At 35.6% G+C, this 23615-nt stretch overlaps 1 protein-coding gene across 1 annotated transcript in view; it reads left to right on the top strand.

Annotated features, from left to right (window-relative positions):
• The first annotated feature begins 2280 nt into the window (after window positions 1-2280).
• LOC107654993 (threonine aspartase 1-like) overlaps window positions 2281-23615 on the top strand; it is a 27881-nt gene continuing 6546 nt past the window's right edge. The window contains exons 1-12 of the mRNA XM_016442375.1: window positions 2281-2463; window positions 2835-3031; window positions 4002-4069; window positions 4746-4814; window positions 5769-5889; window positions 6448-6532; window positions 8632-8711; window positions 10484-10575; window positions 14247-14420; window positions 15475-15553; window positions 19632-19742; window positions 21859-21966. Of these exons, the coding sequence (XP_016297861.1) occupies window positions 2902-3031; window positions 4002-4069; window positions 4746-4814; window positions 5769-5889; window positions 6448-6532; window positions 8632-8711; window positions 10484-10575; window positions 14247-14420; window positions 15475-15553; window positions 19632-19742; window positions 21859-21966 (1117 nt within the window). The 5' untranslated portion in view covers window positions 2281-2463; window positions 2835-2901. The remainder of the gene's footprint in view (window positions 2464-2834; window positions 3032-4001; window positions 4070-4745; window positions 4815-5768; window positions 5890-6447; window positions 6533-8631; window positions 8712-10483; window positions 10576-14246; window positions 14421-15474; window positions 15554-19631; window positions 19743-21858; window positions 21967-23615) is intronic.

The raw sequence follows: 23615 nt of genomic DNA, 5'->3' as shown, positions 1-23615 counted from the left end.
AACCTGACACTGAACAACAGAATGTTCGGAATGTGTACTATTTTAGACATTTATTTAAGCAGAAGACTTTTACAGACTGAACCGAACTGTATAAAGTTGTTGTCATTTTAAAATTGTACACATGGTGCCATTACGTGAATCTGTTATACCTAACAAGACACAGCGTCTCAGCTCTATCGATGGAAGCCAAAAATAACAAACAAAGAAAACAATAAAAATAACTTAACCTTAATCATGGTAAATTGGGTTGGCAAAAGGGGTTCAGCTATTCCTTCTTTACTGTATGAAGTACTGCCAGAACAAATGAGCTTTGTACCATCAACTCACTTACATCAAGAAATTTAAAGCAGCTCATATTTTTTCTTCTTTCTCTTTTTTTGATCTTGTAGTTTTGATAGCAAGAGGTATAAGTTTAACAAAATGTGTCTGTCTCCAGCCTTATATACACTATACTGCACTAATTGAACTGTGGTGTGAATGTTAGCCAACTTAAATATCATTAAGAGAGCAGATGATTAAAGGAAAGTACTTGTTGGCTGGCAAATGTACAACCATCTGGATGCAATACTTTGATGAAAACATAGAAAACCGTCCCTGTATTAAGAGAATGCTTCTGATTGTCCATTTTGTCCATTACTTGCACTGTCACAACAGTTTTTAAAGTCTTTGGTAGCCAGTAAGCAGATATTGAACATCAGAGAGTGGTGAAATTAAATGCTATCACTTCCATTGTTTCCAGATGTGAAGGTCAACCACAACCAGTTTTAAAAATGTTGAAATGACTAGAAATGTTAACACAGCTACCCATGAAATAAATAAATATGTGGAAATTAAATGATGAATTGGGTTGAAATTATTTTAGAATTTTAGCTGTATATTATCCTGGCAATTTTGTATGAATTTGGAGGGAGAAAAAAGTAAGTGTGATGGTCCATTCTTAAACTTAACCCTCAGTGTTGTTGATTTAAACTACATTGTGCCATTTTAGATGGTAAAGCATAGCCATTCTTTAAGTCAGTAAAACTGTGTAATATTTTTACACTGTTAAAATAAAAAGAAGCATATAGAAGCATAGATCTGAATGGCAGGCAAGTCTATAACATTGATAATTATAAATGCCATATCACACAACAAAGACACAGGCAGAATGAAATCTATCACAATACACTGTAGAAAGAAATAATAAGAGCATAAGGAATACATTTATTTGAGCTCTGACAGGCCAGAGGTTTGTAGCTCAAAAAGGTGTATAATGTTTCACAGAATTAGTTTTATGATTAAATCTGAATTGAAAGGTGGTAAATGTCTGGATGATAGATTCATTTGACAGAAATCAGTCGATCATACAGCTCACACACACACACACTCTTTTTTTCTCTCTCTCTCTCTCTCTCTCTCTCTCTCTCAGTCTAGCAATGTCTTTCTTTAATATACATGACATTAACTTGTATTTAAATGGTATATTCGTTGATTTGGGCATGCCAGAAGACATGACACCATGTGACACCAAGCCGTAAATGGATATTATAATTGATTTTTTTTTTAATTACAGTGTTGCAATCCACACTTTGAGACACACTCTTCTCTTCTTCGCAATGCACTGATTGTGGTTTTTAATGGATCTGATTTCTGAAAGGCTTTAAATATGAAACCCTACAAGTCTCATGGATGTTGTGCTTCTGCTATCCCTCCAAAGAGCACCAACGGGAGTAAAAAGTTATAACCTTGAAGCAACTTCTTGCTGGCATCATTTTTTTTTTCAAACAGTGGAATCATCTGCACTTGACTTCAGTCGGAGGACATGTTTATGTAAGCTTATAGTCCCAAGAGGAGTGTTTTCAATTCCACTGCCACTGCTGGTTTGCTTGACATGGCAGTAAGACCATCTGTTTAGCATGAATAACACCAAACTGTGTTCATAAAATATCAGATATGTAGAGTTCTGTGTTATCTGCATTTTGGAGATTATACCATGTTATACTGCGCTATATCCCTGACGCCAGTTCATACTGTTTCAGTATTTATTTTGTATGCTATACTATTACTATATTACATATTTTATACATTATTATTCATACTCATAGTAATTAGTATTATCTTAAGTAACTCCTATGTTATAAACAAAAAATAAAAAAGAATAAAAATTAGCTTTATTGTCTGTGTAAAAACTGTGCTGTCCTTTTTTTTAAATATTTGATAAACGCAGTGCATGGCTCTGCCGCTGGAGGCCGCTGCTGCAGTCACACGGTCACGTGTGCAACTGAACCAGGAAGTGTTTTGGTGTGACGCGAGCACATGCGCCGCTTCGTCGCATCATATATCACAATCATGCAGCAGACGCACAACTACACTCATTATTTAGTGCAATCTGTATGTGTGTTTTGTAAGTAGAGATGCTGAGCCGTGCGTATGACTGTGGAGATGCACGCTCTTCTTCCGTCTGCACCTGAAGTCTTCGCGCGAGTGAGTTTGGCTATCTTTATTCTTTCATCTGTTTTGTAGGACTGAATTTGTCAGTAGTTTATGCATATAAAAAGCGCATCAACGGAGTTTAATATGAATTTTTTAGCAAACAGTTAGTTACTTGGTTTATTATGTTCCTGAAAGCATGTTTCTGATGTGAGTATTACTTTTCAAAGTAACAGTCTTGAGATGAAGAGAGAGGTTTAAAGGGAAGCATTGAAATACAAGGAATCTGTCATTGTTGTAATTGTCAAAATGTGTATGTCATTATTACTACCAATTGAGTTAGATATAATATAATTCCCTTTATATATGAGTTGAATTCTGATATAAGATATAATAACTCACTCTCTGTCTTTCTTGGCTTTCAGGACTTGAAGTGTTTTGGAGTTATTAGTGAATGATGGGTCAAAATGCAAGCTACACTGAATACGGGTCATGGAAAATCTAGAAAGCTCGACAGATTGCAAGGAGACTGTGTCTCCACTAAACAATTCAGGGTCAACAGTGAACAGCACCGTCTCCTGTCATGACGGCAAAGCTATGGGTTTTGTGCTGGTGCATGCAGGTGAATGCGTGTCCCTTTGGAAATGATGTAAAAACGCTTCTCCATAGTACATTTCTGCATAAACTTGTGTTTTGGCACAGTTGCATGCTGAATGAGCGATGGTCTAATTTAGGCTTGTTGATTGATTCCTGTTTTAGATGTAGAGATTTCCTAAAAAAAAAAAGTATGTAATTGTTTATTTACCCTCATGTCATTCCAAACTAGTGTGTTGTTATGTCTGGAATACAAAAGACCAGATTAGAAAAACAAAAATGCATATAACAACACTTCATAATGACCACATCTGTCGAGCATTGAAAGGGACCAAAAACATTGCATATGTATGATAAAAGAAGTCCATAAGTGTTGTGCCCTGTATTCCAAGTCTTCTGAAGCCATACAAAAGCCTGTAATTTAAATTCTTATTCACTGATAATTTTCTCATCTGCTGCTGCTCTCGAATGTCATTCTCCATTCTGCATATTCAAAACAGAATGCCACATCCAGGTACAACATACTTGAAACAATGACCTTTGACATTAATGACAACAATCCTGATGAATGGGATTTGACCTGTCAAAAACGGTCTTAAATTTCAGCCTATCGTATAGCTTCTGAAGACCTGAAATATAAGTCTATGTGTATGGTACTTTTTCTAGTGTTTTTGTACTTTCTACAGCTTGACAGGTGGCCACTATGAACTGTCATTGTATTGAAAATAATGGAAAAATAAATGGGTTTTGAATGACATGAAGTTGTCTAAATACTGACTCTACTTTTCTGGCAGACTGCTTTTTTTAATGCTTAAGATGAAAATGAATGGATCATAAAGACTTTGTTTATAAAACAAACTTTATTTGTAAGAAAAGCTTATAGCTTATAAATAAATCTCATAAGACAAGCAAAACTACAGACTGTTAACAGCGGAAGAACCTCATTGTAAAAAAACAAACTGAATGCATTTTATTTTTCATGATTTTTACCTCCTCAGGGGCAGGGTATCATTCAGAATCCAAAGCCAAGGAATACAAACATGCGTGCAAGAGAGCGTGCCAGAGAGTGAGTTGCATGTGATACTTCATTCAAAGCTTAAGATTCTTCTGTTGTGAACTGTAACCTTTCGATAGCTCTGCCAGAGGTCACGTCGACAAGACGTCAGTTCAATGATTTAATCAGTTTTCATTCCCAGCTCAGTTTGCATGATTTTCTGATACGGATTGTGTAGCGTTTTTAACACAAAGATGAATACTTTTTTGCTGAATCTTACTCTGCCAATATACTAAGATATGCTAACAAAATTGTAATAGATGCTTGCAGCTAACAGTAATGCATAGGTTGGCAAGCTGCAGTGCAATGCTTTTCCCCATCCAAAGTGCCTTGTAAAGGATGAAAAGAAGGGATCAGGCTCGAGTAAAACACCTGTGCCAGGGAATTTGAGTTATGTGTTGATAACATGACACCAGCAGTGGCTGGTGCCCGGCTTAATATACCATTACACGCTCTCTGCTTGAAGCTTGTCAAGTGGAAAACACTGCAGCTTTATTTTCTTTTTAAGCTCTTTGTATTGGATTATCACATTTTTAAGTTTTGTATATATTAGTTTAGTGCAATCCTTTCTGCATAAAGATCCTGAATCCTAATTAGAACAAAATACACACTGAATGCACATTGAGTTGGTTTTAGGAATTGGCAGACGTGGAGCTGCTGTCATCAGTTGTGATTTAATGTGTTTCAGGCTGTGGACAGGCTCAGAGCTGGAGGATTGGCGCTGGAGGCCGTGACAGCAGCTCTTATAGAGCTAGAGGTGATAGTGGATCACAACAACACACCAACTCGTTAGGACTGAATAGAGCCTCTCAGAAAACATATGAGTAAACATTTCAGATATTAATTGGATAGCATGGAAGTCAAATTCAACAATCTACAAAAAATATTTTGAATATTTTGAATTAGCTTTTATTTGTGACCCTGGACCACAAAACCAGTCATAAGGGTCAATTTTTCGAAATTGAGATTTATACATCATCTGAAAGTGAAAATCTGGAATCTGGTGCAAAAAATAAAAATATTGAGAAAATCGCCTTTAAAGCTGTCCAAATGAAGTACTTAGCAATGCATATTACTTATCAAAAATTAAGTTTTGATATATTTATGGTAGGAAATTTACAAAATATCTTCATGGAACATGATCTTTACGTAATATCCTAATGATTTTTGGCATAAAAGAAAAAACAATAATTTTGACCCACACAATATTTTTTTTGGCTATTGCTACCCGTGCTACTTACATTTTTCTGTTTTAACTTTTTTTTTTGTAGCATAGTTTGAATAATTGAATGTCACGTCCTTTTGTAATTTGTGTTATTTTCTAAATATTTCTGTGTAGCTTCATTATCGTTTGAGTTTTAATAAATTTACTACGTCAACTTAAACTATTTCAGTTAATTAAAAAAAAATAATCAAAATTTCATTTCAGTTTTTTAATTATTTTTTTTCATATTAGTGTACATTTTATTTCAGCCTTATTTCATTTATGAAAACTGTTTTTTTTAGTTTTGGTTAACAACAATAACGCTGATGCCAATTTATCAGCTGAAGAAACATCTTGCATGCCCTTGTAAAGTCTATACCTCACAGCCTGATCTTACCCTGACTAAGATCTGTGACAGACTACACAGAAAGTCTACACACATTTCTACTCATTCTACTCATCAGTGTTTCCTGGCTTTAAAATGTCAAAGTTGATGCTTATTTACAGGACTCCCCGTTCACCAATGCGGGTACCGGTTCCAACCTAAACCTCTCTGGTGAGATTGAGTGTGATGCCAGCATCATGGATGGGAAGTCCTTAAACTATGGAGCTGTTGGAGCCTTGAGTGGTGAGTGCTTTTAGAAACATTGGCAAGGCTGATTAGAGCTTTTTATCATGTGTCAAAAGTGCTATTCGAATTTCAAACAAAATAAATAAAAGCCAATTTCTACCCTCCTCAACCTTTTATGGGAATGTGGCTAAATGCATTTTGTACATGCAAGAGTGCAAGGTTAAAATAATATATATATATTTTTTTACTTTAGATGGTAAATGTACATATAAATAAGTTAGTTATGCTTTTGGTCTTGATCTGTGGCATATGTGGTACTTTTTAACATTTGAAACAAGCACAAAACAGGATCGATTCTATGCCATGTTTGTTAAAACAAGCAAAACACAATTCAACATGCATTGGCTTGAAATATTCTGCTCATCTACATAAAATATCAGTGTGAAACTAGATGATATTAATGCAATGTTGTTTTAGAATGCTTTTTTGGTGCAGTGAACTCCAATGAACTGCATTATTCTTCAACAGATGCGCATGGGAAAGCCAAATGGTTTCTTTTACCATATTTCAAGCTGTCTTGAGTGAAAGTGATACTAATGCTGCTCTTTCTATCAGGAATCAAGAACCCGGTGCTGGTAGCCAGAAGACTATTAAGTGAAACTCAGAAGGGGAAGCTATCAGCTGGCAGGATCCCTCCCTGGTGAGCCGAGCTCTCTGATGTTGGCTTTCTGGCTATCAGCATAGACATATAGATGGACTGACATACTTTATTGATGCCAAAGGGGTAATACATGTGTAAAACAAGTAACATCGGCATATCAATTGCAGTATACACAGAATACACTATTATACATGAACGTAATGCAGCCAGAATGAACAAACTTTGTGCATGACAAAACATTCTGGCATTCTGACAAATGTAGCAAGTTTATTATCTTAGCTATAGGAAATAAGTACCATTCATAGAATAAGACATTTTCTATAGATTAAGTGGCCCAAAAATATTTACTTCATGCCACATTGATTGACACAAAGACAGCATTTAAAATAATTGTTTTCCCATTTGTATGTATTTTAAAGTGTATTTTATTTAGGGCTGCAAAACGATCAATCGCATTCAAAATAAAAGTTTGTTTACATACTGTGTGTGTGTGTGTACCGTTTATATTTAATATGTATATATAAACACACACACACACACACACGTATACAGTGCTGTGAAAGTTTTTGCCCCCTCTGGTTTCTTTCTTCTTTTTTTTTTTTGCATATTTGTCACACTTGAATGATTCAGATCATCAAACAAATTTTAATATTACACAAAGATAACCCGAGTAAATACAAAATGCAGTTTTGAAATAATGATTTCATTTATTAAGGGAAAAGAGCTGTCCAAACCTGCCTGGCACAATGTGAAAAAGTAATTGTCTGAAAAAAAAAAAAAAATCTAATTACTGGTTGTGCCACACTTTGCAGCGATAACTGGCAATGGGTCTTTCACATCGCTGTGGAGGAATTTTGGCTTTGACTCTTCTTTGCAGGATTGTTTTAATTCAGCCACATTGGAGGGTTTTCGAGCATGAATGGACTGTTTAAGGTCATGCTACAGCATCTCAATCAGATTTAAGTCTGGACTTTGACTTGGCCACTCCAAAACCTCAATAACTTGTTTACCATATTCTTCATTCTTTCAAGCAGACATATTTATTTCTATAAATAAATTTAGATTAATCTGTAGGGCTACTAAAGTTTTTCAGTCAAGAGCAGTGAGTGATTTTCTGTCTTTCTTTTGTTAACACTGGTTTACACCTGGTAATTTCATGCGTGTTGATCGGATATCTATCTGATTTGTTAAAACGTTTCCATTTACACTTGGCCACATAAATGTGCCGTCGCAAAACGGATATAAATCCGATCTTCGATTCCCACGCTATATTTAAATTTAATGGAGTTCACGTCAACGAAATCAAAAGATAAGCACTACATTTTATTAATTATCAGCTCATTTCAAGATCAAAGACCAAAGAGGTGTGCTCTGATTGGCCAAATGTGCTGCACACATCTGTATATTTGGGTTGAAGTGTTCTGGAACAGTATTTTAAATACAATTTAACCACTGATTTCTAGTCGTGTCCATTTTTGGAAGGCCAAAAAAGTAGTTTTGCTTTCACAACGAAACAGCGTCACACACGACGGGCTTGAGTGAGCAGAGGCCGGGGGATAAAGTGAGGAACGTCGCATTCAACATAAAAGTTGTGTACTGTGTGTGTACTGTGTATATTTATTATGTATATATAAATACACACACATATATGTACATATTTAAAAAATTATTACAAGTATATATATATATATATATATATATATATATATATATATACATACAAATATTTTTTAAATATGTACATATATGTGTGTGTATTTATATATACATAATAAATATACACAGTACACACACAGTACACAACTTTTATGTTGAATGCGATTAATCACGATTAATCATTTTTTCAGCCCTAATTTTATTCATGGGATGGCAAAGCTGAGTCTTCAGGGTAATTTGATGAATAGAAAGTTCAAAAGAACAGCGTTTATTTGAAATAGAATTTTGTAATAATGTAAAAGTCTTTAATGTCACTTTTGAAAAGTATTAATTTATTTTACAGAAAGAACTGTTGTTCATATAGGTAGTGCGTACAATGTGTATGATGTTCAAAATTAAGGCAGGAAACATTCAAGAACATACAAAGCTTTGAACTGTGATGAAGTTGTTCTTCCAAATAAATCACATCTTTACTTTGTCAGTTTTTTAGTGGGCAAAGGAGCAGAACAGTGGGCCATAAGCCATGGTATCCCAGCATGCCCTTCTGAGAAGATGACCACCAGTGAGTATCAGACCACCCAGAATCCTCTTTCAGCTTCTGCTGTGTGCTTGACTGCAGATTTATGTGCATTAATAAAGATCAGATATCTTTGGATATTGGATTTTGGTAAAAGAAATCCCATCATTTCACATTATTAGGGAAAACAGGAGATTATTACAAGACATTTTTTAATTAATTTTTTAAAATTAATAAATTTTTTTATGCTAGTAAGACCTTTCTTGGTGTGTGTGACTTTTTTTTTTTGCCAATTTGCTAAAGATGAAAGCGGAGAATGCTTGACATAGCTGTTTTTAAGCAGATGCCAAATATAGATAAAATCTTATTGTTGTACATTTCCAGTTATTGCATGAAACATTCGATGACAGTGGTTGCATGATGTATTTTGATGAACAGAATCATCCCAAGGATGAAAAATTATTTAGATGTACACTGGAAGTGTAATTTGTTTTATATTGATGTAGAATATGTTTGTGTGTGTGTGTGAGACAGACATTTAGGTTTAAGATTTTTGTTTGTTTTAAAGTGACAGTTCACCTTCGGTTGCTGGTCCTCATTGACTTTTTTTTTCATTACTATGGAAGACAATGGGGGCCAGCAACTGAAGGTAAACTGTCCCTTTAAGTAATTGAACTACTTAATGTTATGCATTACAATTCTGCATTTCTGCAAATTATAGCATTATGTGTGCTATCTGTTTTGGTTTTGTGTTAATTTTATTCTTGAAAGTATAAGATTATAGTTTATTAAGTCAATCATTGTTGTAATTGTTCAGCATTGAAATTGTTACTAGCAGCAATGATGTAATGTGAATGCTGAAATGTGATTTGTCTTATTTTAAACACTAGTTTGCATACTGAATTATGATAGTTTGTCTTCTTTTTATATATTTAACCATTTAGCCACATGTTTATTAAGTGTAGCCGACTGAAAAAAAGACACCCACTAATTCTCAGTGACAGTGACAAAGTAGCTCTGATGCAGCATTTTATTGCAAGCGCTTGTATTTCCTTCAGGGAATGAGAATCTAGTTCTTATTGTCCTTTAACACAGGTTTTATTGAAATATACTAGATGAAGAATAGCTTAAAAGCTTTCTATGTTAGCTAACTGCCTTTTATCAGTTGTAAGTCTTGACAGTGGCACGTAATAATTTCATTGATTAATGATTGGCAAGAACAAGAAGGCATGTGATCTCATCTGCTGTATTTTTAATGTATGCTGTATTGAGTATTTTTAAATCATTGACAGTGTTATTTTTACCAGCTCTAATTGCATTCCATTAAATTCAGCAAAATGACTTAATTGTGCCCATTTCATTGATTCATTTTCTTTGATTAAGAGATTTTCACAGGAGTGGAATGCAGTGCTTGGTAAACAATGGCTTCTATACTTTAATAGAGGGCTCCATGCCGACTCCCAGTGTGTGTGTTAGACTGAGATAGAGTGTGTGTTGTCAGTGTTGGAATGATCTGATGCCAGAAAAACCATGACCTCACTCTAACACATGTCCCATTATTTAGGGAGACTTTCAGGATTTCAAGCACATTTCCACCAACAGACTGATTTATTATGTGAATAAAGGCTCCCTCGCCAAACACACACCCTTGCTGCACTATATTATCATGAAGAATAATACTAATAATCAAAGCAATAAGGCCACAGAAGCAAAGCAGTTGTCAGCATTTAGCATTTACTGGCACACACACAGTTTTTTGGCTAGGCAGTAGAGTAATATCTGTTATTGACTGTCACACCTTTTTCAACACTTTACAGAGTTCAGTTTGTCAGGCTACAAGAGGAACAAAAGGAAGATGGAGCTGGCGGAGCAGGTTGAGACGAAGAGGAAAAGACAATTGTGTGGACATGTGAGTGAATCTAAGTCGCTGCTGTCCATATTTGATATTTAATATACAGTTATGTGGGGATGACCAATGAGATTTCAGTATGGACGGGGCTATCCGGCGTGACTTTTCAGTTAAAATATTCTGACCTTTGTCAGGTCTAGTTCAGAGTTGATGTTAAGAGTTTCTTTTTAGAGTTTGTTAATCAAAGGGAAAACTTTATAATTCAGGATATGCTGTTGGATTTTGGCATAGGCATTCTCCCTGATTAAAAAAAGACAACTAAATATGCGAGTTTCTCCTATAAATGCTCCATGATCTATAGGTTTCCACCCTCCCATTCAGTTCAACACAATTAGGTCTAAACACAGTGCAGCAGAGGCATTTGCTCTGACATTATTACTCGACTGATAACAGGATCTGCATCTGTTCAGTCCTCTAATTCAAAACCACCACATATACCCAGAGGAGGAAACCCGTCGGGTAATGATTACCTTGAAGGGGGGCGTGGAGACCTCAATTACTCACAATCACAGGAAACACACATACGTATACTTACTGCACTGCTGACATGGCACTGCACACAAGGAATTTGACTTGGGTGACACAGTTCTCTGACGATCTTTTGTAGCTTCTTGTCACTGACCTTAAAAGCATGAGTTCACCAGGTAGACATGAAAAGATCAACTTGAAAAGATCTTTTTAGCTATTTAATTCGGGGCAGTTTCAAATGCATAATTTTAATTTTGAAGTTTTTGTATTTTTTTTTGTGTGTTTTTGATTTTTAGTAGGTTTTTAATATATTTTTTTATATAAGTTTTAAGGTATTTTAGTACATCAAGGTGAACTAAATTAAGTTGAGAAATGTTTCCATTCAACTACTGAAATTATTATTTTTTTATTTTATTTTCACTTAAGTTAATGTTTATTTTATTTCAAGTCAACATATATATATATATGACTTGATTTTAATGAGTTAAAATCATTAAATGTAAATGTACCAGAATTAACCTATTTTTCATCTGTAGACCCTTGACAGAATGTTAAAAAGTCAACCTAAAAACAAAAACTTCAAGTTGTTCCAAACCTGTACGAGTTTCTTTCTAGTGTGGAACTTAAAAAATATATTTTCGTAATGGGGAAAAAAATGCTATGGAAGTTGATGGCTACCACAACTGTTTGGTTACCAACATTCTTTAAAACATCATCTTTTGTGTTCAGCAGAAGAAAGAAATTCATGCAGGTTTGGAACAACTTGAGGTTGAGTAAATGATAATAGAATTTTCATTTTTGGGTGAACTTTTAAGTTCTCTTTAAGTATAATAACCCTGCATGGACCATTTAGATCTTATTTTAAAGAAGCTAAAAATCACAGGTTTTGGTGATTGGGGCCTCATGAATGTTACAGGGGATTTAAAACAATCGTCGATGTGATATGAGACCGTGGTGCTTCAGCACCTCCTCCGATCTGCCGTGCCCACATCTTGAAGTTATTTCACCAAATTATTTCCTGTAATGTGCTTGAACATGTTAGCATCTCTCCTACTTTTTGGGTAGATTTTCAAGGAAGCGAATTGACAGGTACACATGGAATGCAGGTGTCGAGGGAAAATGGGTTCCAGTGCACATCCACGATGTGACGCTTGTGTGGTCCTGATGAGAAAGCGAAACATGGGTCACTCCTGGGTCATTAGTTGCAAATTACAGTGTCTGAAAATGTGGGCAAAAATGTTATTCGACAGGAAAGACAAATACGTCGAGGTCTAACTTGGTTTGGTGTATGCTGTATTCATGTTTGAACCTTGTACGGTTTGTTTTAAAGATAGCATCGGTTTGAAGTAAGTGATTGCTGTTGGCTCTGTCTACATGAATGATCTGTGCCTCTGGGATGCCACATGGTCTTTCTTCCTTCAGTTCAGTTCAGTAAAGACTTTTCTCCAGAGCTATGCATTAAATGGTCATTAAGATAACAACACATCCCCCAGTCTCCTTTCAAGTGGCCTGTGGTTTGTTTGATTTTATAAGTGCCATATTTATTGTTTTACTGGGGATGAAATGCATTTGTATCGCATGGATAGCCTGGGGTCTATGGGTTCTCGCTCATTTTGTAACGCATTTAAAGTGCTTTGCAGAACTAAGATGTAATTTCTGTTATGTGGTGGGTGCACTCGTGCTTTGTAGAAATATGACTTTAGCGTTGAAGGTTTCCCACAGTTTTGAGAAGCTTGGAAATATTTGGGAATATTAGAATATTGTGTTTTATATCTTGCCTGGAGTTCTTGAGTGTTGTTTAGATTTATAGAAGTTCACACGATGAGGGCTTTTGAGAAGAAAAGTAATTACTGGATTTGCAGAAGTTTGCAAGGTTCATGGCAAGGTTTATGTCTTCGAATAGTTTTGCAAAAACCACAAATGGCCAGACATAAACTTAGGGTGAAAGGCAAGGTTACTTAAAAAACATTTGGGGGTTAACTAAATCTGTTCAGGGCATATGCCCCGGAAACCCAGCCCTAGTGCCGCCCATGCTTTCAGACTTGGAAATGTCATGGAATTTAGTGTCTTAAGTCTTAATATCTACTGTCAATACTAAGTATTGTTAAAAAGGATTTTAAATAATGGCATGACATGAAAATCTGCCTGAAAAGTCTTTATGAAATGGAGATAAAAAATCCAGTAATTGTGAGCAACTGGGAATTCATTGGTCCAAAAGTATGGATAGTCTGATCGTTTATTTTTTTGTTTTACAGAAAAAGATGACAAAGATGGAAACATTTCAACTTCTCAAGTCAGTTGAAGATTTTTACCAACTTGCTTTCATGACACATCAAAATAGAGACAAAGCGGAATCATTTTTTAAGACATAAAGGTTATATAAACAGCTACCCATAAAAGAGAGGAAAATTGATGCTCCCCTTTTGGAAAGGTCTGTGAGCAGATGTTGTACTGGAGTTTATTTAGTCAGATTTATCGCTGATGGTGAGATCAATAATAATAACATTCTGTTTTTGCCTGTTTGCTCATATTTAAGAAAGTTATTGCACATAATAATCAGCCGAGGTCTGAAGATCTGTGGCCCAGTAATGACTCTGTTCATGGGAAGATGGAATAATAAATTATAAGTCATCCTGTCCCCTTCCGCAATTTCTCAAGAACGGCCAATTTGTCAAACAGTTCTACGAGTCTTTCAGTCCACATCAACGCTCTTTCCAAAGTACACAGCAATCAGCAAATGAAAACAGTCCTTTAAAAATGACCACTTTACTCATTATAAATGAGAGCATTTTTCAGCTGCTGATATGTAATTGGACTTTATGTGCTCAAGTTAGATAGTGACATGTATTACAGTTCCCAGGTTTGTCAGAAAGTTCAAGTTTGGTTATGGTAGCCAGCTGGGTCTGAAAGCCAACTTCATAGACAAGAAAAAAACATTGTATGTTCAAAAAGCAGTGTTCAGTGTGTTTCAGGCTAGTATTATTCTGGGCTTTGGAAATGTGCCTTTTTTGCTGTTACCAGTAACCACAGCCTCTTTGTTCCTCTTTTTTGGCCCACGTTTTAGTATGAAGATACATTGACACTTACATTTATTTTTGATTTCACTTTGTAAATGAGCTCAGGATGTTAGACTGCAGAAAAGTGCTGGTTAATTTCTGTGTGCGCCATAGGAAATTCTAATTGAATGGCAATTTTGTGCGCAGGAGAATGATTTTGGCTGCTTGGAGCCAGTAGGAGACATCATGGTGGAAGGTGAGGAGAATAACTCGGCCTGTCTGGACACGGTTGGTGCGGTCGTGGTGGATCGGGAAGGGAATGTGGCGGCTGCGGTTTCCAGCGGAGGCCTGGCCATGAAACACCCGGGTCGGGTGGGACAGGTGACCTTTGATTTGCTCCTAAGTCTGAGCATATTCATATATTTAATCATGCTATACATTAAATAAATAAGCATGTCAGTGATGTAGTGATTGAGAAAAATCTGTTAATAGTAATAATTCATATTTATTAATATTACTATAATGTTATAATTGTAATTACCATTAATAATGTTCATTGGTATTATAGCATACTTTGATTTTCATAATTAAGGCCTATTCACTCTGAGCAAAAATTTTTAGCACAACAAAATTTTAAATTAACAATGGATTATTACACTACTGTTCAAAAGGTTGGGGTCTGTAATATTTTAACATTTTTGTACATTTTTGAGAAGACTTTTATGCTCAAGGTTGCATTTATTTGATCAAACATGTAGTGAAAATCTTAGAAATTACTAATAATTAGTAATGTAAACTTTGAAATTGTAAACTATTCTGTTCTGATATGCTGATTGGGTGCTCAAGAAACATTTCTTATTATTATCAGTGTTGAAAACTGTTGTGCTGCTTAATATTTTGGTGGAATAATACCATAATTTATTTTAGGATTCTTTGAGGAATAGAAAGTTCAAAAGAACTGCATTTATTTTAAATATTTTTTGTGTAACCATGTAAAAAATCTTTATTGCAACCTTTGATTAATTTAGTGCATCTTTGCTGGATAAAAGTATTGATTTCTTAAAAAATAAAAAAAATCTTACCCCAGACTTTTAAACTGCATTGGGTAACACTTTTGATTAGGAAATACATATTCACTATTAACTAAGAGTTTTCCCTGAACAAACTCCTAAGCACATAAGGCATTAATATGTGCTTTTTAAGTACTAATAAACAGCCAATATGCTCATAATATGCATGCTAATAAATCAACTAGTAAATAGTGAGAATTGGTCCTTAAAATAAAGTGTTACCCAGTATTGTATGCTGCAAACATTTGCACTAAGTAATAAGTGCTTTATAAACGGCTTAGATGCATAATCATAAATGTTTTTATTTGCTGCAGCAGAGATACTTTTATTCAACATTTTTTTTTTCAAATGTTTCTGTGTCTCAGGCTGCTCACTATGGTTGTGGCTGCTGGGCTGAAAACGCCCGTGACGTCAGCCTTTACTCTACAGCTGTGAGTACCTCAGGTATCAAAAACACCGGAGTCATATTAGTGTGACATTACTGTACATTTACTGCTTTTTGACAGGTTTTGCACAGGTTCAGTCAACCATTAATGGGTCGTTGTTTAAGAAATTTGTGCACAAATTCAGTCCTGATGAAAATATCTCATTTGTAGCTAGAAACGTTTGTTTATCTCCTTTCTTTGGCCCTAATTTAGATGTCAATCCTTTCCTCCAACATCTTAATGCCATTAGCCAGTTGCTTAGTAGGGACATATTTCAAGAGCAAAAAATGAGGTTTTCTGCTTTACTTGGGATTCCTGCCATGAGCGGGGCCCAAGGCCGTGCTCTTCATGTTTTAAACTAATGCTTTCTGTCACATGAATAAAACAAGATTTTATCTCTTATATTATCTGTGCCCAAGTCAAGAGGCCACAGACATGATTCACATCTCCATACAACACATGCAAGCATGCATGTCCATTGTGCCCATAGAGGATGTCTGGATCTCTTAAAGCAATCATGATATAAGAAGAGGACGAGACGATTGTGTTTGAAAAAAATGCTATGAGGTATTCTCTTCAGGTCAAGATTAAAGTAAATATGAAATCTGTGTTTGGGTTTATACGTCGCATCACAACACATCACTTCTTTTGATGTGAGTACAGTATATGCTTTTTGGATATGAATATCCTTTTAGCAACTAATGGCAAGATTCGTTCAGACATGCTTTAGCTTCTTTGCTAATTGGGCAGGATTACAGTGTAAAATATATGAAAATGGATTGAAGTTGTTTTATATTGTAATAATATTTTACATGACTGTTTTTACTTTCTTTTTGAATTCAGCCTTAGTGAACATAAGAGACTCGCTTCCGTAAAAACAATCTTTCTGACCCCAAGCTTTTGAACAGTAATGCATATTATAAATAATTATGTGTAAACTTGTATTATACCATAGCTGTCTCTTATTTTGATGGGGTGGTAAGGGATTGAATTATATGTGCACATACCTGATATGGCCATGGTGAGTGCATTGTGCATTACTTTAAAGTTACATGTATTAAATGTTTAATTTATTCCATCTCCCCTATTCTGTGCAGTAAATTTGCACTTACTTTGTTAACCACCACGACATGGTACAATAACTTTTTCAGCATAACTGCACCTGTAACTTTATTACAATATTTCACAAGGAACGACGTTGCTTTTAACAACCAGACACCTTGTAAAAAAGCTCTGCTTGGCTTTGAATTGTCAAACTGTAGCCTCTTTTAATACACTTCCCCGTGCCATAATCACATACACAGCTTTCAAAGAGTGTTACACTATGATGAAGGCCTTTGTCCTGCGGCACCCTTGTGTGAAAGCACCTTTGGCCTGGCCTGAGCCCTGCAGTGAACACACACCTGGCCCATTGAAGAGAGACTGGGATTCATTCAAGCCTGGCATGTTGCACAGGGGTGCAGCATGTATGACTTCCTCTGGTTAAAAGAAAAAAAATGTTGACTATGATGTTGGTCACCTATACTTTTTAAAAGACTTTTGCTATATATATATATATATATATATATAAGTAATTTTTATTTTGCATAACATTTATTTTTAGGACTAAAGCACTTTTTTTGGTATTTCACATTAATCTTAATAACAATTATCCAAGTTTTCTCATACAATTTCTCAAATTTTTTCTTGATTTTGATGGGAAATATTACACAGACATGTTCTTGACAGGTTTCGTGAGATATACTCTATTGCTTGATTCAACAGGTCTGAAATATTACGAGCTCTGTTTTACATGTGTGCTCCCTGTTGAAATTTTTACTTTATAATCACACAAACTCGTGCAACAGGCACGAAACTCACATTGTGTTTTGTGCCTCTTTGTTTTTGATCGTCCGCCATTCCAAAAACAAAAGCAGAATCACACATTTTATCACCTTCTCCCCCCATGGCCATTTCAGCATGCATTTCTCTTTCATCCTCCTCAAAATTGAAAACGCATGGCGGTGAGGACAGGCCGTTCAAGTGTGCGCTCCAGCGGTGCACCTGCTTTTCATTTCCCAACTTAAAAGGCGTTCCTATCAAAAGGAGGAGAAAAACAATCATTCTGGCTTCAAACTGACACAAAGAGCTCGCTTTCTCTCAGGTCAACCCTGTTAGTCTCTGCAGCGCTCGCTGCGGTTTTACTGAGGGCGAAAGGCAAGTCGGTGTTGATCCCTTTCGCTACATTTGCCTGTTTCATGCCATCTCTGGTTTGTTGTGTTTTATTTACTTTCCACTGGAAATTGAGTTACTATCATGGCGCTGTTTGCTTGTTAAATTAACTGTTAACTTGTGGTATTGTTGCCAGTAACGTCCATTTCTCCAGAGAGAACGCGAGGATTTACGGTAACTTGAAAATAGTGAGCCAACGGTGGAGCCAGTCGTTTGTTCGTTCTTTTGTTAAAACAACAAAAAAAAGGAAGAACAGAAAAGAAATTAGCATCTAATTGTCATGGCAACAAACCCCGCACATAGTTTTGTTGTAGTTACCTGATATTTTACGAGGCCCACGTTTGTGTTTACAGAAACAACACGGCTATTTTCTTAAGGCTTTATGGTTTCTTAGGCTTGAGTGGTTGCCAGACGTTTTGTGTTCAAGGCATTTCTTTACACTCCCTCCCTTTTGAAAACTGGCTGCTGTACACATTCTCCTTTGAAAGGCAAATGAATGTGACAACCTTTAGTGTCTTGACAGTGAGATTAACTGTTTTTATACATTCTTTTAACTTTGTTTTGTGGGGACACCTGACCTGTCAAACCTTTGGATTTTATTTATTTATTTTTGTCACACTTTATTTTACAGTACATACACAGTACTTACAATGTACTTACAATGTATATACCCTATAAAGTGCAAGTAGTACAAAATAACTACATGGGTTAATGTTAGGTTTAGGGGTAAGTTCAGGGTTAGTACCTAGTTATTGTAATAGTTATAAGTACATATATGTACATGTGGAACAGGAGGCTAAAATAAAGTGCTACCTCTTCTTTCTATCTTTCTATCTATTAGGGGTGTAACGGTACATGTATCGTGTACTGAATGGTTCACGGGCAAATTCCAAATGGAAGTGATCATCCCTATCCACTTGGAGTGGGGACTTTGGAGTGAGCAGGGCACGTGCGTGCCATTATGTAGTCGTTTGGAATGCACTTGGCAAAGGGAGCAACATAATTTCCTCATTATCTTCAGCTGGCATGTTCCCGTGACAACGCAGCATGGTGTCCGTCAGCAGATGTCGCTGTTTTAATGTCATAAATGTCTTTTTATTGTTGTTAGCATAACTGTTGCAAATAAACATACATTTTATATTTTAAAAAGTTTTTTAAAATATGCTATATAATATATAAAAACTAATATATATATATAAAACTTTTTAAAATATAAAATGTATATTTTTTTAATGCCGGTGTCCATCAGCGAAACTGCTAATGGACACTGTGCTGCGTTGTCAAATTGAAATCCATCCATCCATCCATTTTATTTTTACATTAGATTGTCTAAATAATTCAGTTTAGCATGTCAAAACCAGTCTTATGGTAATTGGTTTGTTCTTAACTGTTTTTTTGTTACAACAGGTGACTCTTGAGAGTAGTTTGTTTTAATGAGTTGATGATTCATAAACTCAACCTGTTTTTCATCAGTCTAACAAATCTATTTACTATATATGCTATTTAAATTTATACAATGCCATTCAAAGGTTTGGAGTTAGTAAGACTTTGTTTTAAAGAAATTATTTTATTCAGCAAGGATGCACTAAATTGATCAAAAGTGACAGTAGAGACTTTCACATTGTTGTGATTGGAAGATCAATCTCAATCTCATGCAAATGCAGAAACAGCACTTGCCATTTAATATGCAAATACACGTAAGTTGCAATTCAGTAGGACAGTAACATTTTTTGAAACGCCATGAACACAGACAAGCAGAGTGATGCAAACAGTGAAACGTCTCGGTGCTTTTGGACAAATAAATCGGATTATGCAATATGTTGTTTTTTTGTCAAATAACAATAAATACTGAATTATTAAAATGGGTCTTGTCTGTACTATTGCAGGCTCTGGAGAGCATCTGATTCGCACCATGTTGGCCAGAGAGTGCTCTACTGCCATGCAGGCTGAAAACGCACACCAGGCCCTACTGGAGGCTATGCAAAACAAATTCATCAGTGAGTGACTCTCAGAGACTCTCTTTCCCTCCCTGTCACCCTGTTTTCATGTTTCTCTCTCTCTTTCAGCAGGCTAGTGTCACTTCACCACAGTATGTGTGAGTAAGAGCAGCTCTGAGCTAAAACTGAACAACAAAATCATTAACAACTTGCTTGACTGGAAATGAGCGCTACAAAAGTTCAGCAGCCACAACGTTTTTTCAATTTGTTTGGATTTGGGGATCAATAACATTCTTTTGAATGGGCTCCACAAGTTTTTGGTTAAATCATATTTCTCTGGCCACAGTTATTTTCAGTTGCCATAAATACTATGTTGACAGGGCATGTGAAGATGTCGCTTGCTTTCATGTTCAGAAGCTTTGCTCATTTGGTTCCCTTTCTGGGCTTGTGAAATCGGGTGACCGCTTGGATTTCATATTGAATGTAGCACACAAAATGCATGTGGGAATATTTGCTGGTTTTGGCCTGTGACCTTTATAGTTTTGTTGCACGGAAATCCACAACTGCGGGAGATGCATAAATCTACATAAATATCCAAAGCAAAACAGTGGAATATTTTATTATAATTAAGGAATTAATTCATGAGAAAATAAAATATTATGTACAATCTGCACTGTTGCAAACAGGTCTTGGATGGATTTTGCAATATATACTAATACCATGCGATGAGATTCCAGTGAAAAGCAATTCTTTGTCAGTTGATACATGGTGACAAATCAAAACCATTCAAAAGTCATAGCCAATCAGAAGAGAGTGTGGGCGGAGTTAATAATGCTAATAATTAAATTCATGAAATTTAAAAAGTTTTAACATTATTCAGAATATCTAGTGACTGATAAAAGCTTTGTTTCACATTTTACAGTTCTTGTTTCCTTTTCGTTTTTTTTTTTTTTATATCTAATGTAAATTATCCTTTGTCGCTATAGTCGGCTATTGAAGTCACTCAAAATGATATTCAAACTCCAACTTAAATATTGTGCACAGACGTACATGAGATTATCAAGCTGTCAGCTGCCAGTTCACAGAAACAGAAACCAGTCCATAAATAGAATCTGTTGTTGATCAACATGTATTGCTGTCTCTGATTAATATGGAAAAGATACTTTTTTTTTTCGTGTTGTCGTGTCGCATTGTGTCTGTTTTGGACAAGGTGTTCATTTTGAGAAAATGACCAGATGGCTATGCATTATCACTTTTTTAACCGTATAATTAAATAAGTGGACCTGAAATTATTTTATTATTTGAGAAGAAAGACTGCGGAGTGCCACGATGTTTATTCTGTTATACTATTTGACTGCAGGATGCTGTGACTAACCAATCAGAATCAAGTGTTTCTGAAAGCTGTGTAATAAATTTGATTAAACTGTGGGGATGAAACAGAAGAAAAGAATAAAAGGCTTTTTAATGGAATGTTGGATAAAGATCTTTTTAAAGATGTCTTTTGAAGTGTGGTGTTAAGATGTGTTCTGTGTGAAGGCCATCCAGGTTTTCATTGAAGGGTTTTAATTGAGAGGTGTCATAAAAGAACTGTTCTGTGTACAAGCTGAACACAACATGATGTGCAAAATTAATAAACCGAGCACCTATATGAGGTGAAATTTGAACTCTTCCCTCCTGTGGATTGATGTTATGCTTGAGTGCTTCAAACCTAGGCTGCGTCCAGCACTCCTTTGGTTTTGAGATGTAATCATTTGAATGGGCTTGAAGCCCATTTTTTGTTTTTTCCTCTTTGGAAAAGTATGCATTTCTCAACAGAGTCCCTTTATCAGGGCTCCGTGAGGGGTTACAGAAATAACTCATTCCATCATTAACCTATTAAAGAGCGAAAAGTGGCTCTGCTCCCAATTTTTCTCATTTGGTTAATAAAACAAAAGCTTTGGAAAGAATAATTGTTTTCAGTCGCTTAGGTTGGCAGTGGAAAGTACGGAAATGTACCGCTTTTCCGCTCATTTCATTAACTTCTCAGAACAGAGCATAACTAATAAATCACTGACTGAATCGCTGGATTTTCTTAGATGCCTCCAACGTGCTTTCATTTCTGCTTCACATCTAAATCGACTGATTGTAATGGAAAGAGGGTCATGGTTGAAATGCAGTTGGCTTGTTTGTGTTTAAGGTTCGCCGTTCCTGGCTGGCGAGGACTGTGTTCTGGGTGGGGTGATCGTTCTGAGGTGCTGCACATGTGGAGAAGTCCAGCGCTCTGAAGACATCCAGGCTCTGCTGGGTACGTGCTGCTCTGTCCTGCCTCAGCTTTAATCCAATACACCTCACGACTAGATAATTGTGTATTCATCAAAGCAGAATGGAACAGAATGCAGGGATCTTGCATTAAAATGTAAATAAAAATAATAATAATAAAGAATAAGAATATAAAGTGATTTTTTACTAGTCATTTTATTCACTTTATTGATATAAAATGAGTAAGGGTTGTTTTGTTTTTTAATGTTATGTAAAAAAACCTTAAAGGGATACTCCACCCCAAAATGAAAATTTTGTCATTAATCACTTGCCCCATGGCGTTCCAAACCCGTAAAAGCTTTGTTTGTCTTCGGAACACAATTTAAGATATTTTGGATGAAAACCGGGAGGCTTGTGACTGTCACATTGACTGCCAAGTAAATTACACTGTCAAGGTCCAGAAAAGTATCGTCAGAATAATCCATCTGCCATCAGTGGTTCAATCTGAATTTTATAAAGCGACGAGAATACTTTTTGTACGCGAAGAAAACAAAAATAACGACTTTATTCAACAATTCGTCTCCTCTGTGTCTCTCCGCATCACCGTTGCGCCATTTTGGAGAATATCCACTGAACGCTTCATATATATTAGGGGTGTGAATCAGCAGTGGTTTCACGATTCAATTCGATTATGATTATCATGTCAATGATTCGATTCAATACGATATCACGATGCATCACGATTATATAACGTTTATTTTGTGCAATTTTATTAAATTATATAATTGCAGGCTACTTTTTAAAATAATTGTTAATTCATTCATTCATTAATATATGAATATATAATTAATTAATTATTGTTAAGAATTAGAAGTAAATATAGCTTCAAAACATACAAGCAAATATAAAGTAATAAAGGGGGGAAAGACGCGTGTTTGCCAAAAGTGATACAATTACAAGTGAAAAAGCACTTTCATTATCTGGGAGTGCTTTAAGTATCCTAAAGTTTATAGATAATCATATATGGGTTTTTCTTTTTTCCTCAGCATTATTGCCATTTGATTATTACTGATGAGATCATAGACAGTGGCAGCTTTAATAGGCTGCATTCACACTAATGCACAAATCTATTTCGACATATCAGATGTTCTAAAAGCATAACTGACTGTGTTTACATCAATTTCGTATCATAAAAGTAGACGCAAGTGCATTTAACCGCAGCCGTGAGCTTCAGGACAAACACAAAGTGCACGTGAAAGTCTTGTCAGTACGTGAGTTTCGTGCATCTAATACGTACTGCATTCGTACTGCAAACGGCAGAAATGAAAGCATATCTAAAGTAAAAGACTAAAATAACAGCGAGTGGAAGCACTGCATGTTTCACATCGCATATTCTGTGCAATGAAGCCGCCGCGGTCGTCTCTAGTGCACACTCGTGCCATATGCGGGGAAAAAGCAAAGCTCAGATTTTAAAATAGAGAGTGCAATTTTAATACTCGCGTGACAAGCGAGTATGCGAATGACGTCAGTAGGCTATAATCGATTATGATCTATTACTGCATTGATGCAGAATCATCCTCGTCCGTATCGCAATCCATCGATTAATTTCGACACCCCTAAAATATATATAATTTATATAAAAATTTATATAAAAGTAATAATATATATATATATATATATATATATATATATATA

This window comes from Sinocyclocheilus anshuiensis, unplaced genomic scaffold, assembly GCF_001515605.1.
Source record: "Sinocyclocheilus anshuiensis isolate Anshui unplaced genomic scaffold, SAMN03320099.WGS_v1.1 scaffold487, whole genome shotgun sequence".
Lineage (NCBI taxonomy): Eukaryota > Metazoa > Chordata > Actinopteri > Cypriniformes > Cyprinidae > Sinocyclocheilus > Sinocyclocheilus anshuiensis.
The sequence above is the reverse complement of the archived record's forward strand: the minus strand, read 5'-3'. Positions and strand labels throughout refer to the sequence as shown.